Here is a 24,395-nt window from a genome sequence, read left to right as displayed (position 1 = left end):
TAGGAACAAAAGTGAACAAATACAATTTGTAAGCATTTTTTAAGCTGCATAAAAGTCATTTGAACACATGATATCAAAAAGAAATCAATCCAACACAAGTATAGGGTTGTAAAAATAAAGTGATTTAAAATTTAAAATAAAGAGGCAGGTATCCTATTAAATAGGAAGATTTTTTTTAGATTTAAAAAAGAAAAACAAATACAATAACTCTAATTCCCAGCTATCTAAATAGAAGAGACTGGGGAATTGATGTCAGTTACTCTATATATTCTTGTAATAGATTGAGAAGAGGAGAGTTTCAGAAATGAAAGGAAATATCTTCTGGTTTAATGAATAAGATATGCCTTCCCCCATTTAATAAGGAAGAATAGCTTCTTTGTTTTCTTTCTTCCCCTATACATAAGGGAAATCATCACAGACACACATACATACACACACACACACACACACACACACACACACACACACACACACACATATAGAATCATTTTGTCATGTCATTCTCCCCAAATTTCATCCTCCTTCTTTTGTCCACCATCCTTTTTTCTCCAATCTCTATATCCCAAAACAAAATAGGAAATGATAATATGATGAGAATTAATAAAAGATATCACATCACAGACCACGCCCATAGACAGAGTTCTGATAAAATAAATCACTCTAAAGCTGGTTTATATACCACTACTCATATCATAGACTCACCTCTACCATGGAAAATATAGATAAAATAAGAAAAAAAAAAAATATATATATATATACATTTTTCCTTGTTCAATTAATAGATTTTAAAGCCATGGACCATATTACCCAAAGACTTTCCAGAAGTAGTTAAAGAACTTAAAGTAGTTAAAGAGATTAAAAGTTAATAATTAACAACTTACCGAATTTAAAGCCATTTTGATTTTAACAGCAACAACATCAGGCAAACTAAAGTAAATGGAAAATTCCTAATGACCTAGAAGAATAAATAAAAGGAATATAATATTTTTGTAACAGTTGTTCTTCTAAAGTCTGATTACTTATGTCTTCAAAAGTAACTGTAATCATTTAACTTACTTAAAATTGGAAAAAAACACCATCAATTGCTACTAACATCAGTACTCTTCATTCTCTTATTCTCCCACCCTCCCAAAAAACAAGTTCATTTCTTCCCACAAAATTTTAGAGACAGAAGGGATATTAAATGCCCAATCTCATCAATTATTGCATGAGTAAATTGAGATCCAAAGCTTTTATGCACCTTGCTCAATGTTACCCAATGAGTTGGTTGCACAGTTTGTATCTAGAACCAAATTTTCCTCATTCTAAGGGCAGGGTTCTTTCTACCTCACTTATCTTGTTATCTGTTTCTGGAGAATTCAATCTACCCATGTTACTAAAAAATAGTATAATTGCTTTTTAAAGATACATAACTAATCTGTGAACCCAAGATGGCAGATTAGAGACAGTTACTCAGCTGAACTTTCCTAACATCCCCTCCCAACAATATTAACATAATACCTCAAATCAAATTTTGAAGAGAAAAAGTCAGCTAAAGATTGGAATGGGACATTTTTGTGGCCTAAGAAAACTTAAGAGGTCACCAGGGTGGAGGTCTCCTGCCTGGAGCCCATACCCACATCAGAAGCAACAGAAATGACAGAAGAAGTATCTTCAGGAGCTCTCAGTACAACAATGGGGGGAGGGTGTCAAAAAAATAGTCAGAAAGAGATCTTTCACTGGCACTGATTGGCAACTCTATTTAATATAGTTCTACATCACAATTCCAGGATAGAGAGGAGAGCAGGAGGTGAGAAACAAGGGAGTAGGGGCACTGGTAACATGTCTCCCAGGATCAACTCAGTTTGCAAGAATCAAAATTTGCAAACTCCCAGAAATGTTCTGAAAAACAGCAACAAGAAAAAGTATGAAGTTTAAGATAACACCTAGACAATCACAAGAAAGTAGAGCCCAACTTGAATTTAAAATTCAAAGTCAAGAAATAGCCTGAGAAAAAGAAAACAGCACACAAATAAAAAAAGACTATAAAAAGTCACTATGGTAACAGGAAATACGAAGACATAAACTCAGAAGAAGACAACAATATATGTTGGAAGGGTCATGGGAAATCTGGGACACTATTACATTGTTGGTGGAGCTGTGAATTCATCCAACCTTTCTGGAGAGAAATTTGGAACTATGCCCAAAAGGGCAACAAAAATGTACATACCCTGTGATCCAGCAATACCACTACTGGGTCTGAACCCTGAAGAGATGATGAAAAAGGGTAAAAACATCACTTGTACGGAAATATTCATAGCAGCCCTGTTTGTGGTGGCAAAGAATTGGAAATCGAGTAAATGTTCTTCAATTGAGGAATGGCTTAGCAAACTGTGGTATATGTATGTCATGGAACACTATTGTTCTATTAGTAACAAGGAGGGATGGGAATTCAGGGAAGCCTGGAGGGATTTGCATGAACTGATGCTGAGTGAGATGAGCAGAACCAGAAAAACATTGTACATCCTAACAGCAACATCGAAGTGACGATCAACCTTGATGGACTCACTCATTCCATCAATGCAACAATCAGGGACAATTTGGGGCTGTCTGCAGTGGAGAATACCATCTGTATCCAGATAAAGAGCCATGGAGTTTGAACAAAGTTCAAGGACTATTCCCTTTAATTTAGGAAAAAAAACTGATATCTTATTGTCTGATCTTGCTATCTCTTATACTTTTATGTTTCTTACTTAAGGATAGGATTGCTCTCTCATCACATTCAATTTGGATCAATGTACACCATGGAAGCAATGTAAAGACTGGCAAATTGCCATGGAGGGGGGAGGGAAGTAAGATTAGGGGGAAAAATTGTAAGACTCAAAATAAATAAAATCTTTATAATAAAAAAAAGGCAACAACATAAAAATAGCCACAAAAAAAATCAAAGAAAAATGTTCATTGAACCCAAATAATAAAACAAGAATTTTTGGAAGAGTAGAGATGAGTGGTAGAGGAAATATTGAGACAAGAAATAGGAACAATGCAAGAAAAATGATGAGAAGACAATTAAAGCTTCATAAAGCAAGGGAAAAAATATACAAAGTAACACCTTAAAAACCAGAATAGGTCAAATGGTTAAAAGCTATATAAAAATTCAATGGGAAAAAAAACTCAACTCCTTTAAAAAGTACAATTAGTCAAATAGAAAAGGAGAAACAAAAATTAACTAAAGAAAATAATACCTTAAAAATTGGAATGAGGCAAGTGGAAGCTAATGACTCCATGGGACATAAATAAAAAATAAGAAAAAATTGGAATGATGAGAGTTTCAGAAAGGAAAGGAAGTATCTCCTAGTTTAATGAGTAAGTTATGTCTTCCCCATAAAGGCATAAATAAATAAAACAATTAAAAAACAGAACAACATGAAATATCTCATCATTAAAACAAATGACCCAGCAAATAGATCAAGAGACTGATGGATTATTGGTGGAGCTGTGAACTAATCCAAACATTCTGAAGAGCAATTTGGAACTATATCACCCAAGAGCAATAAAATCATGCATACTCTTTGACCCAGCAATACCACTTCTTGGTCTATATTCCAAAGAGATCATTAAAAAAAAACAGATTAAAAACCCACATAAAAAAATAGCTCTTTTTGTAGTGACAAAGAATTGAAAATTAAGGGGATGCACATCAATTGGGGAAGACCTGGATAAGTTATGGTACATGAATATTTGGAGTACTGTTGTTCTGTGAGAAATCATGAGCAGCCAGACTCTAGAGAAGCATGAAAAATCACACATAAACTGATACTGAGTGAAGGAGCAGAAACAAGGGAACATTGTACTTATTAATGACAACATTGTGAGGTGATCAACTATGATGACTGCAACTTATTCTCAGCAGTTCAGTGATCAAGGACAATCCATGAGAGGTCTGTTATGGAAGATGTCATCCACATCCAAAGGAAAAAAAAATATGGAGTCTGACTACAGAGCAAAGCATACTATGTTCATTTTTTTAAACGTCTTTTATGTTTTTTCTTTCTCATGATTTCCCCCCCAGTTGTTCTAATTCCTCTATTACAACATGACTAATATGGAAATATGTTAAACATCATAGTTCATGTACAACTTTTACCAGATTGTTTGCCACCATGGAGAAAGGGAGGCAAGGGAGGGTGGTAGAAAAATGTGGAACTCATAAATTTGCAAATGGATGAATGTTGAAAACTACCTTTGCATGTAATTAGAAAAGTAAAATAATAAAGAAAAAAGAATTATTAAATTACCTACATTTGTAATCAAAAAAAATCTTGACAACTCATTTCAAGAAATTATAAATGAAATTTGCCATGATTTATTAAAACAAGAAAGTTTTTAAAAATTTGAAAGAGTTCACCAATCTCCTCCTAAAAAAAAACCAAAATGAAAAATTCCCAGGAATATTAGTCAAATTCCAAAGCTAACTCAAAGAGAAAATACTTCAATTAGCCAGATAGAAATAATTCAAATATTGTGGAGCCACAGTCATGATCACACAAGATTTAGCAACTTCCATATCAAAGGCTTGGAATATTATGTTCCAGAGAGCAAAGCAGCTAGGCTTACAACCAAGAATCATCTACCTAGCAAAACTGAGTATAATCCTTCGGGGAAAAAATAGATATTTAATAAAATAGAGGATTTTCAACCATTCCTGATGCAAAGATCACAACTAAATAGAAAATTTAACATTCAAGTGAAGCATAAAAAGGTAAGTATGAAAGTATAATCATTCAGAACTCAATAAAGTTAAACTATTCACATTACTATATAGGAAGATGATACATGTAACTCCTAAGAAATTAATCACTATTAGGGCACTTAAAAAGGCATTTACATAGACAAAGAGCATAGAATGATTTGATTATGCTGGAATGTTGTCAAAAATAAAAGAAAGAGGTGAGAAAGAAGGTTGCAATGGAAGAAGGAAAAAGGGACTGGTAGAATGGGGAAATTTTTCTCACATAAAAGAGGTAAGAAAAAAGTTTCCTAGTGGAGGGTCCAAATTAGAATCTAGGAGTCTGGGCATGATTGAGATGGCTTTTATTTTTGAAGAAGCAAAAGGTCCTTTTAGGTTTTTAGATAGAGAATAATTTCCCCCAAAGGTTTGGGGGAAAAGATTTTTAAGTAGGTGGAGATTCCTACTGGGGCAACAAGCAAGTGGGAAAAAAAGTAAGGGAAACATGTAGTTCTCTGTAATTTATGGAGCCAATAAAAGAAGGCCATGTGTGAAAGGGCAGATCACCTAAATTAGCTCAACATCAGTTTTTCTTATATAAAATGACAATAATAAATGTAGGATTTGTCATAAAGGGTTATTATGAGATTTTAATGAGGCAATGCATGCAAAATATATAACTGGAATCATTATATAAATGTAAATTATTTTCATTTAATGAATATACAGGGATCATTTGATTAAAAATTCATATACATTACCAATCAATTCAGATTCAAAGGCCATAAGAAAATAACAGTTAACTTTAAGGGCCATATTTACTAAGGAGCCACCCACATTATTTACTACAACACAAATTTATGATGAAGACATCCTTTAAATTATATAGCTTTTTGAAATTCTTTTTATATCATGCTCATGAAAAGCATCAATAAATATGAAAATTTCTATATACAAAAAACAGAGCAACTAGTATATGAAATTATGAATATATTATGTATGGCTTTTTGGAAAGCTATTAGATTAGGCACTATAGTATCAACACTGCCCTAATTTCATCCCCTCCTGAACTTCCTTTCTTTTTGAAGATTTTGCAAGGCAGTGGGGTTAAGAGACTTGCCCAAAGGCGCACAGCTAAGTAATTATTAAGTGTCTGAGGCCAGATTTGAACTCAGGTCCTCCTGACTCCAGGGCCGGTGTTCTATCCACTGTACCACCTAGTTGGCCCCTTCCTTTAACTTTCTTTAGTGCATTTGTTAAATAATTTATTAATACTTTTCATCCTTTACTTCTTTTTCTTTCATAAGTATTAAAAAAAACTTTGGAAACATTTAACTTCAGCAAAGTAGCAGGATATAAAATAAGCTCAGATAAACCATCAGCATTTCTATATAAGAACAACAAAGCCCAAGGGCAAGAAATAGAAAGTGAAATTCCAGTTAAAGTAATTACTTGGGAGAATAATGACAACATGGTGAGATGATCAACTATGACTGCAGTTTCCTCTCAGCAGTCCAGTGATCAAGGTCAATCCTTGAGAGGTCTGTTATGGAAAATAGCATTCACATCCAGAGATGAATTTTGTTACTACTATAATAAAAATGACAATTCTACCCAAATTAAATTGCTTATTTACTGCCATACCAATCAAACCATCAAATAACTATTTTACCAAGCTAGAAAAAATAGTAACAAAATTCAATGGGAGCAACAAAATGTCAAGGAAACTGATGAAAAAAAAATGTAATGAAAGGTGGCTTAGCTCTACCAGATCTAAAACTACACTATCTAAATCTATATGTATATCTAAGACTATACTATAAAGTGGCAGTCATCAAAACTGCCTGCTACTGGTTAAGAAATAGAGAATTGGACCAGTGGATTAAGATAGGTAAAAAAGAAATAGGAGTAAATTACTATAGTAATCTACTGTTTGATAAATCCAAAGAAAATAGCTTCTGGGATAAAAACTCATTTGACAAAAAATTATTGGGAAAACTAGAAAAGAGTATAGCAAAAACTAGACAAAGACCCACATCTCACACCTTATACCAAGATAAGATCAAAATGGGTATAGGATTTGAACATAAAGGGTGATATCATAGACCAATAAACAGAGTAAGAAATACTCATCTGTCAGATATCTGGAAAGGGGAGAAATGTATGACCAAAGAAGAAATAGAGTACATTATAATTGCAAAATGGATGATTTTGTCTATATTAAATTAGAAATATTGTCCACTAATAAAACCCATGCTGTCAAGATTAGAAGGAAAACAGAAAAACTGGGAAACAATTTTCATAGTTGGGGCTTCTGACAAAAGTCTCATTTCTAAAAGATATAAAGAAATGAATCAAATTTATAAGGTTACAAGTCATTCCTCAATTGTTAAATGGTTAAGGAATATGAATAGGTGGCTTTCAAATAAAGAAATTAAAGCTATATATAATCATACAAAAAAAATGCTCCAAATCATTGCTGATTAGAGAAATACAAATTAAAACTATGAGGTACCACACCACCTCACAACTATCAGTTTGACTAAGATGACAAAAAGGGAAAACAATAAATGTTAAAGAGGTTGTGGGAGGATTGGGACATTAATGCACTGTTGGTTGTGAACTAATACAACCATTCTGAAAAGCAATATGAAACTATGCCCAAACAATAATAAAACTGATCATTCTTTTTTATTTTTTGCATGGCAATGGGGTTAAGTGGCTTGCCCAAGGCTACACAGCTAGGTAATTATTAAGTGTCTGAGGCTGGATTTGAACTCAGGTACTCCTGACTCCACGGCCAGAGTTCTATCCACTGCGCCACCTAGCCACCCCTGATCATTCTTTTTGATCCAACAACAACTAGGCCTCTATCCAGAAGAAATTATAAAAAAATGTGAAAAGTCCCACATGTTCCAAAATATTTATGGCAGCTCTTTTTATAATGGCAAATTGGAAATTGAGGTGATGCCCATCAATCGGGGAATGGCTGAAAAATCATGGTATGTGAATGTTGTGGAGTAATATTGTTCTATAAGAAACCATGAATGGTTGAACTCTAGAGAAGCATGGAAAGAACTACAGGAACTGATGCTGAGGGAAGGGAGCAGAACCAAGAGAATATTGTATATACATATTAACAACATGGTGAGTTGATCAAATATGATGGATGCAAATTCCTCTCAGCAGGTTGGAGAGCTAGGACAACTCTAGGAGACATGTTATTCTTGTCCTCATTCAGAAAAAGAAAAGAAAAAACAAACTACAGAATCTGATTAAACACTATGTTCACTTTTTAAAAAATTTCTTATGTTTTTTCCTTCATATTCCATGATTTTCTTTCTTCTCCCTTAGTCCCATTTCCTCATACAGAAAATGACTAATATGTAAATGTTAAAAACACATGTACACACATGATGTTCACTAGACTGCTGCTGAGAGAAGAGGGGTGGGAAGAAATTTGTGTGACTTAAGTAATTGGAAAAATAAAATGAAATACCAAAAAGGAAAAAAAAAAAGCATTTCTACTCCTTCACTGACTCACACCTTCACTCACCCCTCAAAAACAAAAAACACAACTTTACTCTTCGAGAAAGTAAGTCATTCCCTAGAAACAAAAACATTTAGGTACGACCCATAATTTCATTGATATAAATATCTTGTGGTAAGATAATTGTTGTTGTTGAATCATTCTGTCATGCATAGCTGACTCATTGTGACTCAGTAAAAAGATCAAAAACAAATAAAATATTTATTAAAAAAAATCATAGCATGATCCATGGAGTTTTCTTGGCAAAGAAACTGGAGTGGTTTCCTTCTCCAATACATTAAAGTAAATAGAGGTGAAGTGACTTGTACATGGTCACAATACTAGCTGAGGCTGGATTTCAACTCCAGCATTCCCTCTTTATTGTTAACTAACTAACCTCAAGAAGTTGGATGAATTCCCATTGTAGCCAAAGTTCAGTGGTGGTCTACAAGTGAAGGGGTAAAGTTTCTAAAGAAAATGAGTTTTACATATTGGGACTATGCAAATCCCTCACCTACTTCATCCTATTCCCCCCACCCCAAGATTACCAAACAGTATGAACAGCCTGTCTTGAGATAAATTATATATTTTGCATTCTAGCTATAGTCTCATCTGTATAGCTTCAGGATTTGGCTATTAGTCATCCCCAGCACACAACTGTATCAACTAATGAAATTTAAGTAGAACAAGTGAGAGTAAGTACTGTGGAAATGAAAGGATGTTAGAGGTAGATCTTTCATTGAAACCTAAAAGTTCAGATTCAATACAGAGATAAAATGAAACATAGATATATTGTTGGACAAATAACTAACAAAATGAGATTTACAAAATTTTTTACAAAAAAGGATACATTCAATACGGATGAAGTAGCACTTGTTTTTGGTTATCTATAAATGGAAAAGCATCTGATTATTAAAGGGAAGAGTGACTCCTATAATCTCAGGATAACCAAATCAAAATTTGAAGTAGATTAACCCCATATGAGTGGGACTCTTTATGCCCTTAGATGACTAGCAAGCCATTGGTTCCATTTAGAAATAGAATTACCTGTACCCTACCATCCTATTATAGGAATAATTTTGTATTACCCATTTTGTAACAAAAAACTCAAAACAAATTATTAGAAGCAACTAAGGACCAGAAGATAGTTGAGTTTTCCTTCCCTTCCTTTCCCTGACTCTCCTGAAGCTCAAGGTCCAGGCTCAGGAACCCAGCTGACTGTAGTTATGGGTTGGTCCCATAGGTCAGTCACCTGACTGCACCAACTGGGCAGTAAAGCAGCTCTGACCAGAGGTCACCCTGACCCAGCAGTTGCTCCTAGCACTCAGGAAGTTGGAGAAACCAGTAACTTGAAAAGAGAAGTCAGACATTGAGGCCACCAAGAAGTTGGTCTACTTCACTTTATCTGAGGTAAGACCCAAGAAGTATTATCCTTTATTGCCTTGGAGAGATAATGCATATACATAGGGGAGTGGTAATCAGGGAAGAGAATTTTTAATCAACAGAATAAGAAGGATGCCTATGTATGAGGACACCTTAGGAAATAAATACTGTAAACTCCAAAAGATTGGGTAAGGGTCCTTTGGCAAAGTCATTCTTCTTAAATCTAGGAAAAACTGTAAATAATATATTACCAAGGAAATTAACATCTCAAGGCTATACAGTAAAGAGAAGAATCAAGGAAAGAAATTGAAATGTTAGAAAACTTGAAGCATCCAGATAGTGTCCTTTGTAAGGAGCCATTTGAAGAAAAATGGTTCTCTCTACATAGTAATAGATTACTGTGAAGGAGGGGATCTATATAAATGAAGATTAATTAGCACTGAAATATGTACATGACAGAAAAATTCTTCATTGAGATATAAATTCACAGAACATATTTTCAACCAAAGATGGGACAATACAACTGAAGGACTCTGGAAGGACTCAATACTATTTTTGTCATCTGAAAAACAAACCTTATAATAATAAAAGTGACATTTAGCTTTAGATTGTGTCTTAAGTATACACTTAAACATTCATTTGAAACTGACAATATGAATAACAGTGCTAAAGATCATCTCTAGATTTTTTTCCACCTGTTTCCTTGCATTATTTCTATGATCTCTGTAATCTAACTTTCTTACTTATTTAAAAGAAATCCTGGGCAGCTAGGTGGTGCAATGGATAGAGCACAGGCCCTAGAATTAGGAAGACCTGAGTTCAAATTTGACCTCAGACACTTAATAATTACCTAGCTGTGTGATCTTCCGCAAGTCACTTAACCCCATTGCCTTGCAAAAACAAAACAAAAAAAAAATTAAGAATCATAGGGATAGACCATCAGGCAATTCTGTATTGGAGAAAAGTTTTATAGCAGTCAAAAGACTAACTCAAGGACAGATCTTTGCATCTTCTGCTTCCACTCAGAAAATTATATATATAAATATGTTATATATATTATATATAATATTATATATTAAATATATATTATATATAAATTTTTTACATATAAAAAAGTGATCAAAATGCCTAAAAATTCCATGAAAAGAAATGACCTTCAAGATACAAACAGACCCAACAAACTGCACTAAATAAAGTGAATCCTGGAGGAGAAAGGAGGAAAATATAAAAGGAGTTAGCCAGCAGAAGCAAGTTGAAATATCATGAAAAAGGGGAAAAAAAGCACAGGGAGCAAATTAATTTATTGAAACAAAAACATATGAAAAGGAAAGGATGGAGCAAATAAATAGGACCAATGAACAAGGATGGAGAAGTGTTCTAAGCTGTGAAGGAAATGATGAAGTCTTTCTAAATTGATGGAAGGACAGTGCCACCAGGTCCTTTACCTTCTCGAGAACCATATGAACATACTGTGCCATTTTTGCTCAATTGCAACAACAAGAAACAGAAGACAAAGAGGCCAGTTGGAAAGATGAAACACTTTGCCACTGCCTTCCTCAAAGAAGTGTTCCATCTGGAATATGTCCAGGATTTCCTAATGGGGCCACAAGTCATCACCAGTCTTCTGATGCTGATGAAGTTAGGAAAACATTGAAAAGAATGACGACCATGTCTAAACAAGCCAATTCAAACAGGTAAAAAGAAAGACTAAAGAAGTAAAAAAAATCCCTACAATGAAAACATGAAGTTATACAAAATAAAAGTGGAGCTAAAGGCCACAAGGAGTACTTGGCAAGATTAAGATAAATAAGATTTCAAAACTTCAATGAATGCCAACAAATTAAAGTCAACCTTCATGATGAAAAGAATGATTCTGATGGCTTCAAAGAAAAGAAGAAATAGAAATTAGAAGAAAAAAAATAGAAACACTAAAGGTCCAGCAAACACTCCAGCTACTCTATTGAAAGGACAACTAGAACAAAAGAAAAAGAGAGTGAGAGATAAGTGAACTTGGAAAGAATATATGGCAACTAAAAGCATAAAAATTGCTAATGTACCTTCAAATGAGAGCAGCAGCCCCTAGTCATTTCCAGGAACAGCATGAACCAGGTAGCTCTTGTTCCCAGTTACAGGTAAAGCCTAAAGTGCCAGTTATCTCCATCACATCAGCTTTGAAAGAAGTGGGTGTGGACAAGTTAAATTGACATTCAAGGGAACTTCTGAAGAAATGAAAATGATTGAATATGCCCTTTCAAATAAAAGAGATACTGCCCAGACTAAACTCAAAGCTCACAAAGAAGACACAAACCTCTGAAATTTGTACAATAACTATGAATAAAGACATTAAGGACCATCAGGAAGAAAATTCTGTATCATCAGAATGCAAGAAATGAGAGGTAGGACTTCTTCTAGCCAAGTGAACTATGGAAGACCTTTTCTGCAGAATTTACAGTGGGCCACGTTGTTATTATACTAGATATTGAAAGCATCTTCCAGAAGAGTCTAGTGGTTCTTCTTAACCCGAGCTTCTTGCAAAAGAATTTAGTCATGGAGCATTTCAGATTCTTCGAGAAACTGAGCTACAACTTCAGACACAATGTCAGAATAAGATAACACTTAAAAATGAAGCCTCTGAAGAAAAAAAAAACTACAAAACCTTAGTCATAAGAGGGAAAGAAGTACAATTTGTTCCTGTTGATAGATTCTTCAGCTGTAGTTGAAGAGTCAAAATTTAAGGAAACCCATAAATTTTTACAGATGGCACTAAAACCAGTTGTGATAGAAGAAAAATTGGATGAACCTGATAATCTGGAAGCAGAAATATTAAAAAGATCAAATAAAACTAACAAAAATATTGAATTGTCTAGCTCTATTAACACTTTGAAGTGTGGCTTAGAAACTCAGAGTAAATAGCCTTAAGAATAAAACAATAGGTGGGGCGGCTAGGTGGGGTAGTGGATAAAGCACCAGCCTTGGAGTCAGGAGTACCTGGGCTCAAATCCTGTCTCAGACACTTAATAATTACCTAGCTGTGTGGCCTTGGGCAAGCCATTTAACCCCATTTGTCTTGCAAAAACCTAAAAAAAAAAAAAGAATAAAACAAAATGATCTTGAAGGAACTAAAGAAAAATGAGGGAAATGGAATCACATTATATAGTTCAGATAGAACTGGTATGGATGATTCTGTGCATCATGGAATTAATCTGAAGAAGTCTCTGCAGACTGAACCATTTTTTCCCCACAAAGTTGATCCATTCAAAGCTTTGGAAAAAGATTCATTTCATCAAGCTATATTACAAAATAACAATCTTTTCATGCCTGTTCTCATTCAGAAGCAAAAAGTAAAGGCAATAATTCATTGCTAATTGGGACTTTCTACTGATTTATTTGATGTAAATAATCCAAAAATGTTGAGAACATACTACTTCCAGATCTCTCTAAACTGTTCAGAGCACTGATTGATGTTGGTGGAAGATAATCTTGAAACAGTTAACTGCTGAGTAGTTGCTTTTCAAAAGGAGTATTAGTAGCTACTCCCTTAGTACCCTAAGGGTTACTTATCCTGTCTCACTTTGATGCCTGCCCAAATCTCTACTCCTCCTGGTCTTTAGGGAAAGAAATCCCCCAAAACATGGGGCTTAAATTTAGAGTCATAAAGTTCCTAAGAGGACAGACTACTAGATGACCTGCTTTAAATCTTCTGAGGCTGTAACCTAATCTAAGCTGCACTTGAAAGAAGCAGACTTGCAAGTACTCACTAAAGTAGGGACCATCAGTATACTCAAGAAAGTAGTTTCTACAGAACTTCAATAAGTCTCCGGGTTTCTTTCTTAGATTATGAGAACATAATGCTATCAGTAGCTTATTTCACATTTGCCATAAATAATGTCTCCTCAGATGCATTCCTTAAAACTTTTTTAAGTTAGTTCTATGATTTTCTAAAGAGTTGATTTCTTAGATATTGTCCTTCAGTTGAATCACCATCTTTGCAATGATGGCTTCCTCTGACCTGGTGTCATCAAATAATGTTGTACAGCAATGTCTTCAAGAAAAGCCTTTAAGATAGTGGAGTAAGTAGGAAGTACAAATTCTGAAACAGCAGAACCAGCAAGTCAAGATGGAACAATCTTCTAGGCCAAGAAATTTGGAAGATCAAGAGGGAAGGTCCATCCCACTTGAGTAAAAGGGGAGGGCAGTCCAAGATAGGAAGAACACCAGCAAGTCAACCCAGCAAAATGTTTTGAAACCCCACAAGGTGCCAGGAAGCAAATACCAATACCAGGATCCCCCATTTGCCTTAGGACAGTCAAATAAGTAGATGCCAGTGTCAGACCTTCTGGACAGCATAGTCCTAGGGATGGGCAGTCATAAGGGCCTGAACCACACCCCCATATGCCTCAGCAAAAGGATAGTTGCCAAAATCCTGACACCTCACATGCCTCAGGCCACAGGCAGAGGCCAGCAAACAGACCTCTATGTAAAGGAAAAAATAGAGGAAAATACATAGGTAGACATAACTGTGAATGTGAATTGAATTAACTGTCCCATAAAACAGAAGCAGGGGGGCAGCTAGGTGGTTCAGTGGAAGGAGGACCTGAGTTCAAATCCAGTCTAAGACACTTAATAATTGCCTAACTGTGAAACCTTGGACAAGTCACTTAAACACCCCCATTGCCTTAAATAAATTTTAAAAAAACTTAAAAAAAAAAAAAACAGAAAACGAAGCAAGTAGCAGAGTGGGTCAAAAATCAGAATCCTACAATATGTTGGTTAAAGGTAATATATTTGAATCAGAGGAAATAGAGTAAAAGTAAAGCATAATCTATTACACTTCAGTCCAAGTTAAAAAAGCAGGAATAACAATCATAATCTGAGACAAAGCAAAGCAAAAATAGATCTAATTAAAAGAGATAAGGAAAGAAAGTACATCTTGCTAAAAAGAAAGTACATCTTGTTAGTATTTACAATGCAGTAAATACTAAACATATATGCATCTAGTAGTATACCATCCAAATTCTTTTAAAAAATGATTTACAGGAGGAAATAGATATATTTATGTGATATGTAAACTGCCCCCTCTAAGAGCTTGATAAAGACAAGCAAAAATAAATAAGAAAGAAACTAAGGGGGCAGCTAGGTGGTGCAGTGGAAAGAGCACTGGCCCTGGGGTCAGGAGTACCTGGGTTCAAATCCTGCCTCAGATACTTAATAATTACCTAGCTGTGTGGCCTTGGACAAGCCACTTAAGCCCATTTGCCTTGCAAAAAAACCTAAAAGAAAAAATAAAGAAACTAAGAAGCAGAATAGCATTTTTAAAAATTTAGATGACAGACTTTTAGAAAAAAATTGAATGAAAATAGAGAAGAATGTGTTTTTCTCAGTAATACATGACACCTAAAAAACTGACCATTTACAAGGGTATAAAAACTCAAAATCAAATGCAGAAAAATAGAATGATTAAAGAAATCCTCAGATCAAAAAGCAATAAAAATTACATTCAACGAGGGCAGTGAAAAACAAATTTAAAATTAAGCAATAAATGGGTCAAAAAACAAATCATAAAAACAATCAGTAATTACAATTCAGAAAATGACAACATACCAAAGTGAGGCAGCATACCAAAATTTATAAGATACAGCCAAAGCAGTATTTAAGGGAAAATTTATTTTTCTAAATTCTTACAAAAATAAAACAGAAAGGGAACAGCTAGGTGGCACAGTGGACAGAGCACCAGCCCTGGAGTCAGGAGTACCTGAGTTCAAATTTGACCTCAGACACTTAATGGTTACCTAGCTGTGAGGCCTTGGACAAGCCACTTAACCCCATTGCCTTGCAAAGAAAGAGAGAGAGAGAGAGAGAGAGAGAGAGAGAGAGACAGAGAAAATAAAACAAAATAAAACAGAGAAAGGGAATATCAATGAATTAGGCATGCTGCTGAAAAATTAGAAAAAGAACAAATTAAAAATCTACAAGTACACACACCAAATTGGAAATTCTGATAACCACAAAGTAAGCTTAATAAAACTGAAAGTAAGAAAACTATTAAACTAGTAAATAGAAGTAGGAGTTATTTTAATGAAAAATAACAATGATACATAAAACACTGGTAATTTAATTTTAAAAATAAGGAAAATCAAATTTCCAGTGTCAAAAATGAAAAGAATGAATTCACCAAAGAGGAAATTAAATCAATCATTAGGAAATATTTTGCCCAATTATATACCAATAAATCTTACAATATCAGGAAAATCAATGAATACAAAAATATAAATTACCAAGATTGACAGAAGAAGAAATAGCCTGCCTAAATAATCCCATTTTAGAAGAAGAAATTAAACAAACTTTTAATGAACTCCCTAAGAAAAATTTCCTGTAGACTAAATAGATTCACAACGGAATCCTACAAAAAAGTTTTTTAAATTCTTTTTTACATGTGGGTTTTTTAAAAATTTTATTTAAGGCAATGGGGTTGGTTAAGAGTGACTTGCCCAAGGTGACACAGCTATGCAATTATTAAGTGTCTGAGGCCAGATTTGAACTCAGGTACTCCTGACTCCAGGGTTGCTGCTCTATCCACTGTGCCACCTAGTTAGCCCCTACCAAACTTTTAAAAGAACAATTAATTTCAATACTATATAAACTTTTTGGAGAAAAGGGCAAAGAAGAAGTCCTACCAAATTCCTTTTATGACACAAACATATGGCTGACACCTAAACCAGAAAGAGTCAAAATAGAAAAAAGGTAACAATAGACCAATTTCCCTAATAAATATTAATGTAAAATATTTTATAATAATAAACAGTAGTTATATAAAGCCAACAGTATTACCCATAATGAGTATAAGCTAGAATTTTTCTCACTATGATTAGGGGAGAAACAAAGAGAGCCATCATCCCAATTATTACTCGGTATTGTACTAGAAATGTTATTTTTAGCAATAATGGGAGAAAAATTGAAGGAATTGAAGGAAGAATAGGTAAAGAAGAAACAAAACTATCACTCTTTGCAGATAATATGATATATTTAGAGAGTCTAGTTCTCAAAAAGACTAACAATGGGCAGCTAGGTGGTGCAGTTGATAGAGCACTGGCCCTGGAGTCAGGAGTACCTGAGTTCAAATCCGGCCTCAGACAATAATTACCTAGCTGTGTCACCCTGGGCAAGTCACTTAACCCCATTGCCTAGCCAATAAAAAGAAATAAATAAAATTGAAGACTAACAACTTTAGCAAAGACACAGGATATAAAATAAATTCTCATAAATCATCAGTATTTCTCTATATTGCCACAAAGCCCAGCAGCAAGAGAAAAAGAAATTTCATTTAAAATAACTATAGACATTATAAAATACTTGGTAGTTTACCTGCCAAACAAACCCAGAAACTAAATGAACACAATTACAAAACACTTTTCACATAAATAAATTCAGATTTAAACAACTGGAAAAACATCAATTCCTTTTGAGTAGGCCGAGTCTATAATAAAACTGACAATTCTGCCTAAATTAGTTTATTCAGTGACATACCAATCAAACTACCAAAATCTACTTTATAGAGCTAGAAAAAATAACAATAAAATTCAAATGAAATAACAAAAATAACAAGAATATCAAGAAAATTGTTGCAGCTAGATGGCACAATGGATAGAGCATTGGATGGACCCGAGTTCAAATCCAATCTTAGACACTTGATGATTGCCTAGCTGTGTGACCTTGGGCAAGTCACTTAAGCCATTGCCTTAAATAAAATTTTAAAAATTAGGGGGAAAAAAGAATATCAAGAAAATTAATGAAGAAAAATCAGAGAGGGGCAGCTAGTAGTAGATAGAGCATGGACTCTGGAGTCAGGAAGACCCAAGTTCAAATCCAACCTCAGACAATAATTACCTAGCTGTGTGACCTTGGGAAAGTCACAGCCCCATTGCCTTACCAAAAAAAAAAATTCAAAGAAAGGTAGCTTAGTCATACTACATATGAAACTGTATTATAAAGCAACAATAATCAAAACTATCTGATGCTGGTTAGGAAATAGTGGTGGATGGGTGGAATAGAATAGGTGCACAAGAAACAGTAGCTAATAACCATTTTAACCTGGTTTGATTAACACAGATTGCAGTCTCTAGGATAAGAACTCACTATTTGACCAAAACCGTTGAGAAAACAATTACAATGTGGCAAAAATTAAATATAGACCAGAATCTTACAGCATATTCTAATATAAGATCAAAACAGCTAAATGATTTAGACATTCAGGATAATGTCATAAGCAAATTAGGAGGGCAAGAAATAAGCTGTCAGATTTATAAAGGAGAAGAATTTATGACCAAACAAGAGATGAAAACATTATGAAATATATTTTCTCTATTATTTTTACAGTAATTGTCTCTAATAGAGGTCCGATTTCTCATATATATAGCAAACTTAGTTAAACTGATCAGAGTACAAGTCATTCCCCATTTGATAAATGGTTAAAGTGACCCAGGGGAAAGAGGAAGAGAATTGTGAATGTAACAGAAAGAAAACTGGGTGGAGTTTTCCTACTCTTGAGATGTAAACAACTGACTAGAACAGAATTATGAAACTAATTTGTAATCTTAAAGACTACTAGATCTTGTCAAATGGGGTGGAAATCCCAATTCTTGATGTAAATTGACTACCATGGAAAAGATATATAGAGCACTATGAATGTAGCAGAAACTAAATCTGTAATCTTAAAGGGCTATTAAATCTTGTTAAATTGGGTGGAGGTCTCCCTACTCTTGATATGTAGATAGATGCCATTGCTCTATTGTTTAATGTAAAATTTGTATCCTGATCTCCTTAGGTTTCACCCTCTACCTAATTCCAGGTTGTTAAGAATGGGAAGGGAGTTCACCTTTTGCCCTCTGGATGAGGGGCAAAGACATGAAAACCTGGGTTAAATTTCACTCAAGGTAGTCAGTCTTCTTTGACTTGCTGACCCAGTCAAGTTCAGCTTGACTGCTCTTTTGTCTCTTTTTTTTTAACCTACCATTTTCTTATGTGTTGTAATTTCTTTGATAAATTTTTGTTTTATTTCCACCCTGGTTCTTTCCGAGTCTGAATAATGAATCCTTATAGGCAGAACTGAACACAAGTAACCAGCGGATACATAATGGTGTGCCAGCCAGGATGAAATCTCTGCCCAGACTTGGGAAACAGAATCAAGCTCCATAGATGAGAAACATACCCCTTTTTTTGATCCTAGATTTTCAAAAAAGTAGGAAAATTGTTGGACCTCTAGCCCTCCAACTATATTTCCCCTTTTCAGGAAAACAGAAAAAGGTTAAGTTTTGTGGAGAATCAGCTAAGGTGTGGTGTCAGACATGGCCCATACGCTGATCCTATGTGGTGTTTTGCAGTAGCCCTTTTGTAGGCCTGCCCTCTGTTCTCTTCAGGCTGACTGGTGTTGGCAGAACTGAGGTGTTTAGTTTACATCCCACTGTGGAGTGAGAGTTGTTAAGGAAGAACGATTGGTGGATGTCCAATTGATGTGTTGCTTATCTAGAAGTTTAGGAGAATTAAAACATGGAGAAAATTTGGTACCAAATACGCCTATTCCCCAGCTGTGTGCTAGTTCCTTGGAAGGAATTAGATTTGACAAAAGCAAAACACCTGAGCTTCTGGAAAGTATCTTTGGGTGGAACTCTTTCTCTCTTTGAAATGCCCTCTCTCATTCTCTGCCACCCCCACCCTCTGTAGGGGGAGGGGAGAGGGAGAAGGAAATCTTCCTTTTTAGAACTTCAAAATTCAAATCTATGTTTCAGATGAAATGCACACTTCACTGTAGGAAGGGTAAGATCCCCCCAAAACTTATTTTAGCCAAGCCCCATTCCCTAAAGACATTATCTGGGCTGAGAAAGCCTCACCCTTGGGAAGGGGAAGGGGAAATGGACAGATTGAGAAGCCTCGTGGTCATTTAGTTAAGAAAAAAAAAGAAAATAACTTTTTCTGGGACTAGAAAATTCAGATTTCATCTTTTAATTAAGCCTGTGCTAATAACTAATATCTCTGTAATGCAGTAACTGGATTTTACCTTTAAAGAGTTACTTAAGAATGCATTCAATTTTAACTATTGGTTGGCTACTTCAAAATCATAATGAATATATATGAGGTTCCTCAAGAAATTCTGATTGATTCTAAAAGTTATTTTTCTGACTGGTCTTAATTGGTACATTTAAAAATATATAATATAAATATATTATGTATACATGTGTATGTGTGTATTTAAACATCAATGGCATGTTTTCACATCTCTCTACTGGCCTGGAGAGGTGGGAAAATGTTTCTATATTCTGAGATTTGGTACCGGCCAGGGTATCCAACAATGTCACTTTGGTAAATTTGAAACCTTTATACAAATAAAGAGTTGTTTCTGTGTGTGTGTGTGTGTGTGGAATTCAGATCTGAAATAGTTACCTGAGTTAACTGTTACTCCTTTTAGTTTGGGTTTTGAATTTAAATACTTAAAAAGGTCTAATTTTAAGTAATTAATGAAGTTGGGATCTGAGCCTATCCCCTTACACCATTTGAAAGTTTTTAAGTTGCAAAAATTTATGAGACTTCCTGCCCTCAAGAGGCTTTGAAAAGGGAGGGAAGGCCTTTGATAGGAAAAGGCCACCACCTTGTGTTTAAAAAAGAAACTGAGAGCTAAATGAGAGTAATTTAGTCACCTTTAAAAGTTCTTTAACAGTCTTGAGAATTTGTATGTTATTAAGAAGAAAAATATAATTGGAATAAATTGTATGTCAAGGAATTTGGAATATTGAATCATATATTTACTGATTTCTTTTGGGAAAGAAATATTATACTAAATTTTGTTATCTGATCTGTTTTGATGTTAAATTGATATACATTGTCAACAATCTCATAAGGTCTTTTGTTGGTAAAGGAAGAAAGTTTGTAATAATCTTTTTCTCTTATCACATGTTTATGGAAGGGAGTATATGTTTTATGTATATATTATTTATTATATATATGTGACTAAAAGTAAAATCTACTTAACATCTGATATTGGAAAATAAAAAAAATATATTAACATTGCCTAGTATTTATAGCATTTTGTTTTTGTTCTAAGGGGAATGAGATGTTTAAATAAGAATCTTATGTCGAACATAAATTAATAATGTATGCTTAATTTTAAAGAAGTCAAGAATAGGGACTTTCTTTTTTCTCTTTTTTTTTTAAGGTTTTTGCGAGGCAATGGGGTTAAGTGGCTTGCCCAAGGCCACACAGCCAGGTAATTATTAAGTGTCTGAGGCCGCATTTGAACTCAGGTACTCCTGACTCCAGAGCCAGTGCTCTGTCCACTGTGCCACCTAGCCACCCCTAGAATAGGGATTTTCTCATGGTAACTGCAGGCAGCTCTGACTAACTGAACATAGCAATTGTGTGGTCCCTCTGTAAGAAAACTTATTGATGAATAGGATATATTTATCAGTTATATAATATTCTTTTGAAACTTCAAAAGAAATTATATTTACGGTGTTTGGCTATCTTTTGTGAGCATGTAAGCTATTTGATTATTGTAATGTTAAAGTCTGGAATTAGCATGTGATTGCTTTGAAGGGGTGGTAAAAGCAGTATCACAAATTATGACCCCTTCTGGGATAAATCTGTGGATTCATGCATAATAACTTATGTTGTTAATTGACTTGAATGCCTGGTTATTTTTACTTTTGTTAAATTGCATTGGAATCAATAACACATGTTAGAAATTTAAGGTTACTTAAGATGTTCTAATGGTTTTTAAAGAATTCTGAAAATAAAAATTTGTAGAAGTTAGTGTACAGAAGTTTCCAACTATATATGTAAACTGAGACTAAACTGTGGTTATTTGCTTTGAGGGAAAACACCTAAATAACATGAGGAAGATAAAATAATGGTGATATTTGAGATTTCTCTGTGGCAATCCCTAGCCAATTGTTACATGAAAAAGTCTGGAGATGATGGACAACCTCCTAGCCAGAAGGAAATGTTTAGTCATTTTAAACCTAGTTAATAGCTAAATGGGTTCATTGCAAAAAGTTGATTTTATAAAAAATATGAATTAGAGTTATGGCATTTTCACATCTCAATCTGTTTTATTGCATTTCATTTTCAGCACTGTCCTTAGGTACATGAACAACAACTGAATTATGATTTTTCCCCTTGGATCTCTTATACCAAATTACAGACTAGCACATTCTTGGTTCTCCTTAGTGCTCAAGCCACCTGAAGCTCTGGTTATAGGTAATTACTATATTACAACAGATTGATAATTGATCTGCCTGATATCAGGGAGGTCCAAATACAAAAACAATATGCCAATGAAGTCATTTAGCCCTATGGAGTTTGATGTTAATTGCTACAGATGGACTAAGTGAACTTTGAAAGAACGGCCCTGTCTTCAACTGGTATAGGATTCTCTTAAAGGAATCCCTCACCTGGCTCATTGAAAAGAATTGTCTGTATGACTTCATAAGGGAACATGTCCCTCTCTGCTCTATAATAGCAAATTGCCATGATTATTCCAGGTACATCATAATTAAATATAAGAGGGAGCCATTGGAACTCTATCTTCTAAATTTTAAATAATTGGCAAGTATTTTTGTCTTGGCTTTTTAACATAGGATGTGACTTTTTACCACAAGTTTCTGTAAGGAAAAGAAATATCAGTATGACTACTTATATCAGGATAATGCCTATTAAACTATTTTTAACTGCTTTAAAAGAAAGATCCATTCTTCAACTAGCATTTTTGTTCATTCTAAATATGGCCAAAGCAAAATAGAAAATTTTGTTGCAAATTACTTTTTGGGGACATGCAGTTTTAAAATGCTTTTTTAGTACATTTGTTTATACTATTTTTGAGCTTTTTTTTACAATTTATGTGGCATCCATCAATGAATCTGTGTTATATTGGAACCCATGTTCTTATAAAAGGTATTTAGTTACTGGCTTAGGATCATAAAGTATAATTCTTGCTCTTTTTACACCTTCTAGTTTTTCGTAATTATTGGACCTCTGTTAAATAGCCTTCTCTTACAATATCTCTGGGTTTTACTTGCTCAATTTTTTCCCTTGACTTTTGTTTCTCTTAGCTGTATATCTCCAAGACCAGCCTCTGCAGGATGCTAACCAATTCTCTGGACCCTGCCCCAATGAAGTATATATATATCTTGATCATCCAAGTCAGATCTCCAACCTCCTAGAAGCCATGTCTATGACAAACTCATGCTACCCTGAAAAGGGAAAGGGCTCCCTTCCCAGTTTTCAGGAAGATCTACCCAACAAAAACAGACTGCTTTTGTATATAGTTCTTAGTGATCCTCTTGGACCTTTCCTCAAACTCATGGTTCTTCCCCTCTCAGATAGCTCCATTTTGAAATGCTTCTGGGAGAAGTACAGATTCACTTCAACCTCACAGAGCTCCTTATGGTTCATAGAAATAATTCCAGAAAAATTTGGATTAAGTAGTGATTTTATTGGGAAGCATCTTTCTTTTTTAATAGTATAGATGAGGGGAAATTGTGATGAATACATATTTACACAGAACAGACAAGATTCCATAGTTGATTTAGTGGTAATTCTAGTCACTGGATAAGGGTGAGAGGGAGCCCTTAGTCACTGTGGGAAAAGGGGTTAGCTCTTCCAGAGGACTCTTAAGTAAGCAAAGATTTTGTTTCATTCCTCTGAATGGTCTCAGGGAGGTCTCAGGGAGGGGAAGGCTTTGGCAGGTAGGTCAGGAAATACTGAGTAGATGGTAGAAAAGGAAAACCTTGTTAAACTAGACTATAGGAGTTTGAATTTAGGAATTCTGGGTTTTTTTCTTCATTAGTTTTTATATATTTTTTTCTTTTTCTACACTTTTCCACCATACTTATACTACAAAAAAAAGAGTCTAGTTATTAAATGATGGAAGATCACACAAAAGATCATTAGGCCCTTGCCGCTGAGAGATGGTATGTGATAGGACAGGAATTTCCTGATAGCTCCCCTTACCCTGATTCTTCCTCCTCACACAACTTCTTTCAGTCCAGTTTCCCTGATTGTTTCTCTGGTGAAGCTTCCTCCACCCCTCTTCAACATCCATTAAACCCTGACAACTTTTTGGCCTATGAAATTGATAAAAAGTACAAGCTATAGTGAGATACTTTAGCTACAAGGAAATATCTGAGTCTCTCAGAGTTGATGTTTAAGTCCCTATATCCTACTGACTCCTGGATGACTAACTTATCAGACACGTTTCCAGTCAGAGATGAGAAGGGTTATATGTATCGAAACTAAGTGATACTGTATTCCTGTAGCATACTCTTGCTATGCTTAAGCAAAGTAAAACTTCTTTGTTAAATATTCAGTGACTCATGCCTACAATAAGGCCAAAGAAGTAAACAAATAGTTCTCATTAATCTAATTTCTCTTGTCACAATACAATACCATCTCTCTCATTTTAGAGACCCTGTTTTCCAGAGCTTGGCATTGGAATAAGCCTTTGCGCTCTAAATGAACTTTGCTGCAACTAAATCAGGGAACTGATGGTCCCTAAGCTTGGGCAAGCACCAACAGATCCAGATTTGAAGTCCTATTATGACTGGACATTTTGTCACTAAATAACCTTGTCTCACAGTTGCTGTTGTTCCTCACCATTGTTGCTATACCACACTGTTTGATTCTTTAGCCACAAATATATAAACCAAAGGTCAGCCCGTACTACTGCCTTGGGTCTCCCACCAGAGAGGGCCCCTGACATATGTATCTAATTCCCCAATAAAGAATAAA

At 34.6% G+C, this 24,395-nt stretch overlaps 1 protein-coding gene and 1 pseudogene across 5 annotated transcripts in view; one reads left to right on the top strand and one right to left on the bottom strand.

The window, feature by feature from the left end:
- TMPRSS2 (transmembrane serine protease 2) overlaps positions 1-24,395 on the bottom strand; it is a 204,249-nt gene that overhangs the window by 157,924 nt on the left and 21,930 nt on the right. For all 5 annotated transcript variants that reach the window (XM_074213845.1, XM_074213842.1, XM_074213843.1 and 2 more), the window contains one exon: positions 882-955. In XM_074213845.1, coding sequence (XP_074069946.1) covers positions 882-896 — 15 coding nt within the window. In that variant the 5' untranslated portion in view covers positions 897-955. Of the gene's footprint in view, positions 1-881; positions 956-24,395 lie in introns of those variants that run through there.
- LOC141504886 (serine/threonine-protein kinase Nek1-like) overlaps positions 9,753-24,395 on the top strand; it is a 43,720-nt pseudogene continuing 29,077 nt past the window's right edge.

This window comes from Macrotis lagotis, chromosome 1 (genome assembly GCF_037893015.1).
Source record: "Macrotis lagotis isolate mMagLag1 chromosome 1, bilby.v1.9.chrom.fasta, whole genome shotgun sequence".
In the NCBI taxonomy this organism is placed as follows: domain Eukaryota; kingdom Metazoa; phylum Chordata; class Mammalia; order Peramelemorphia; family Peramelidae; genus Macrotis; species Macrotis lagotis.
The sequence above is the reverse complement of the archived record's forward strand: the minus strand, read 5'-3'. Positions and strand labels throughout refer to the sequence as shown.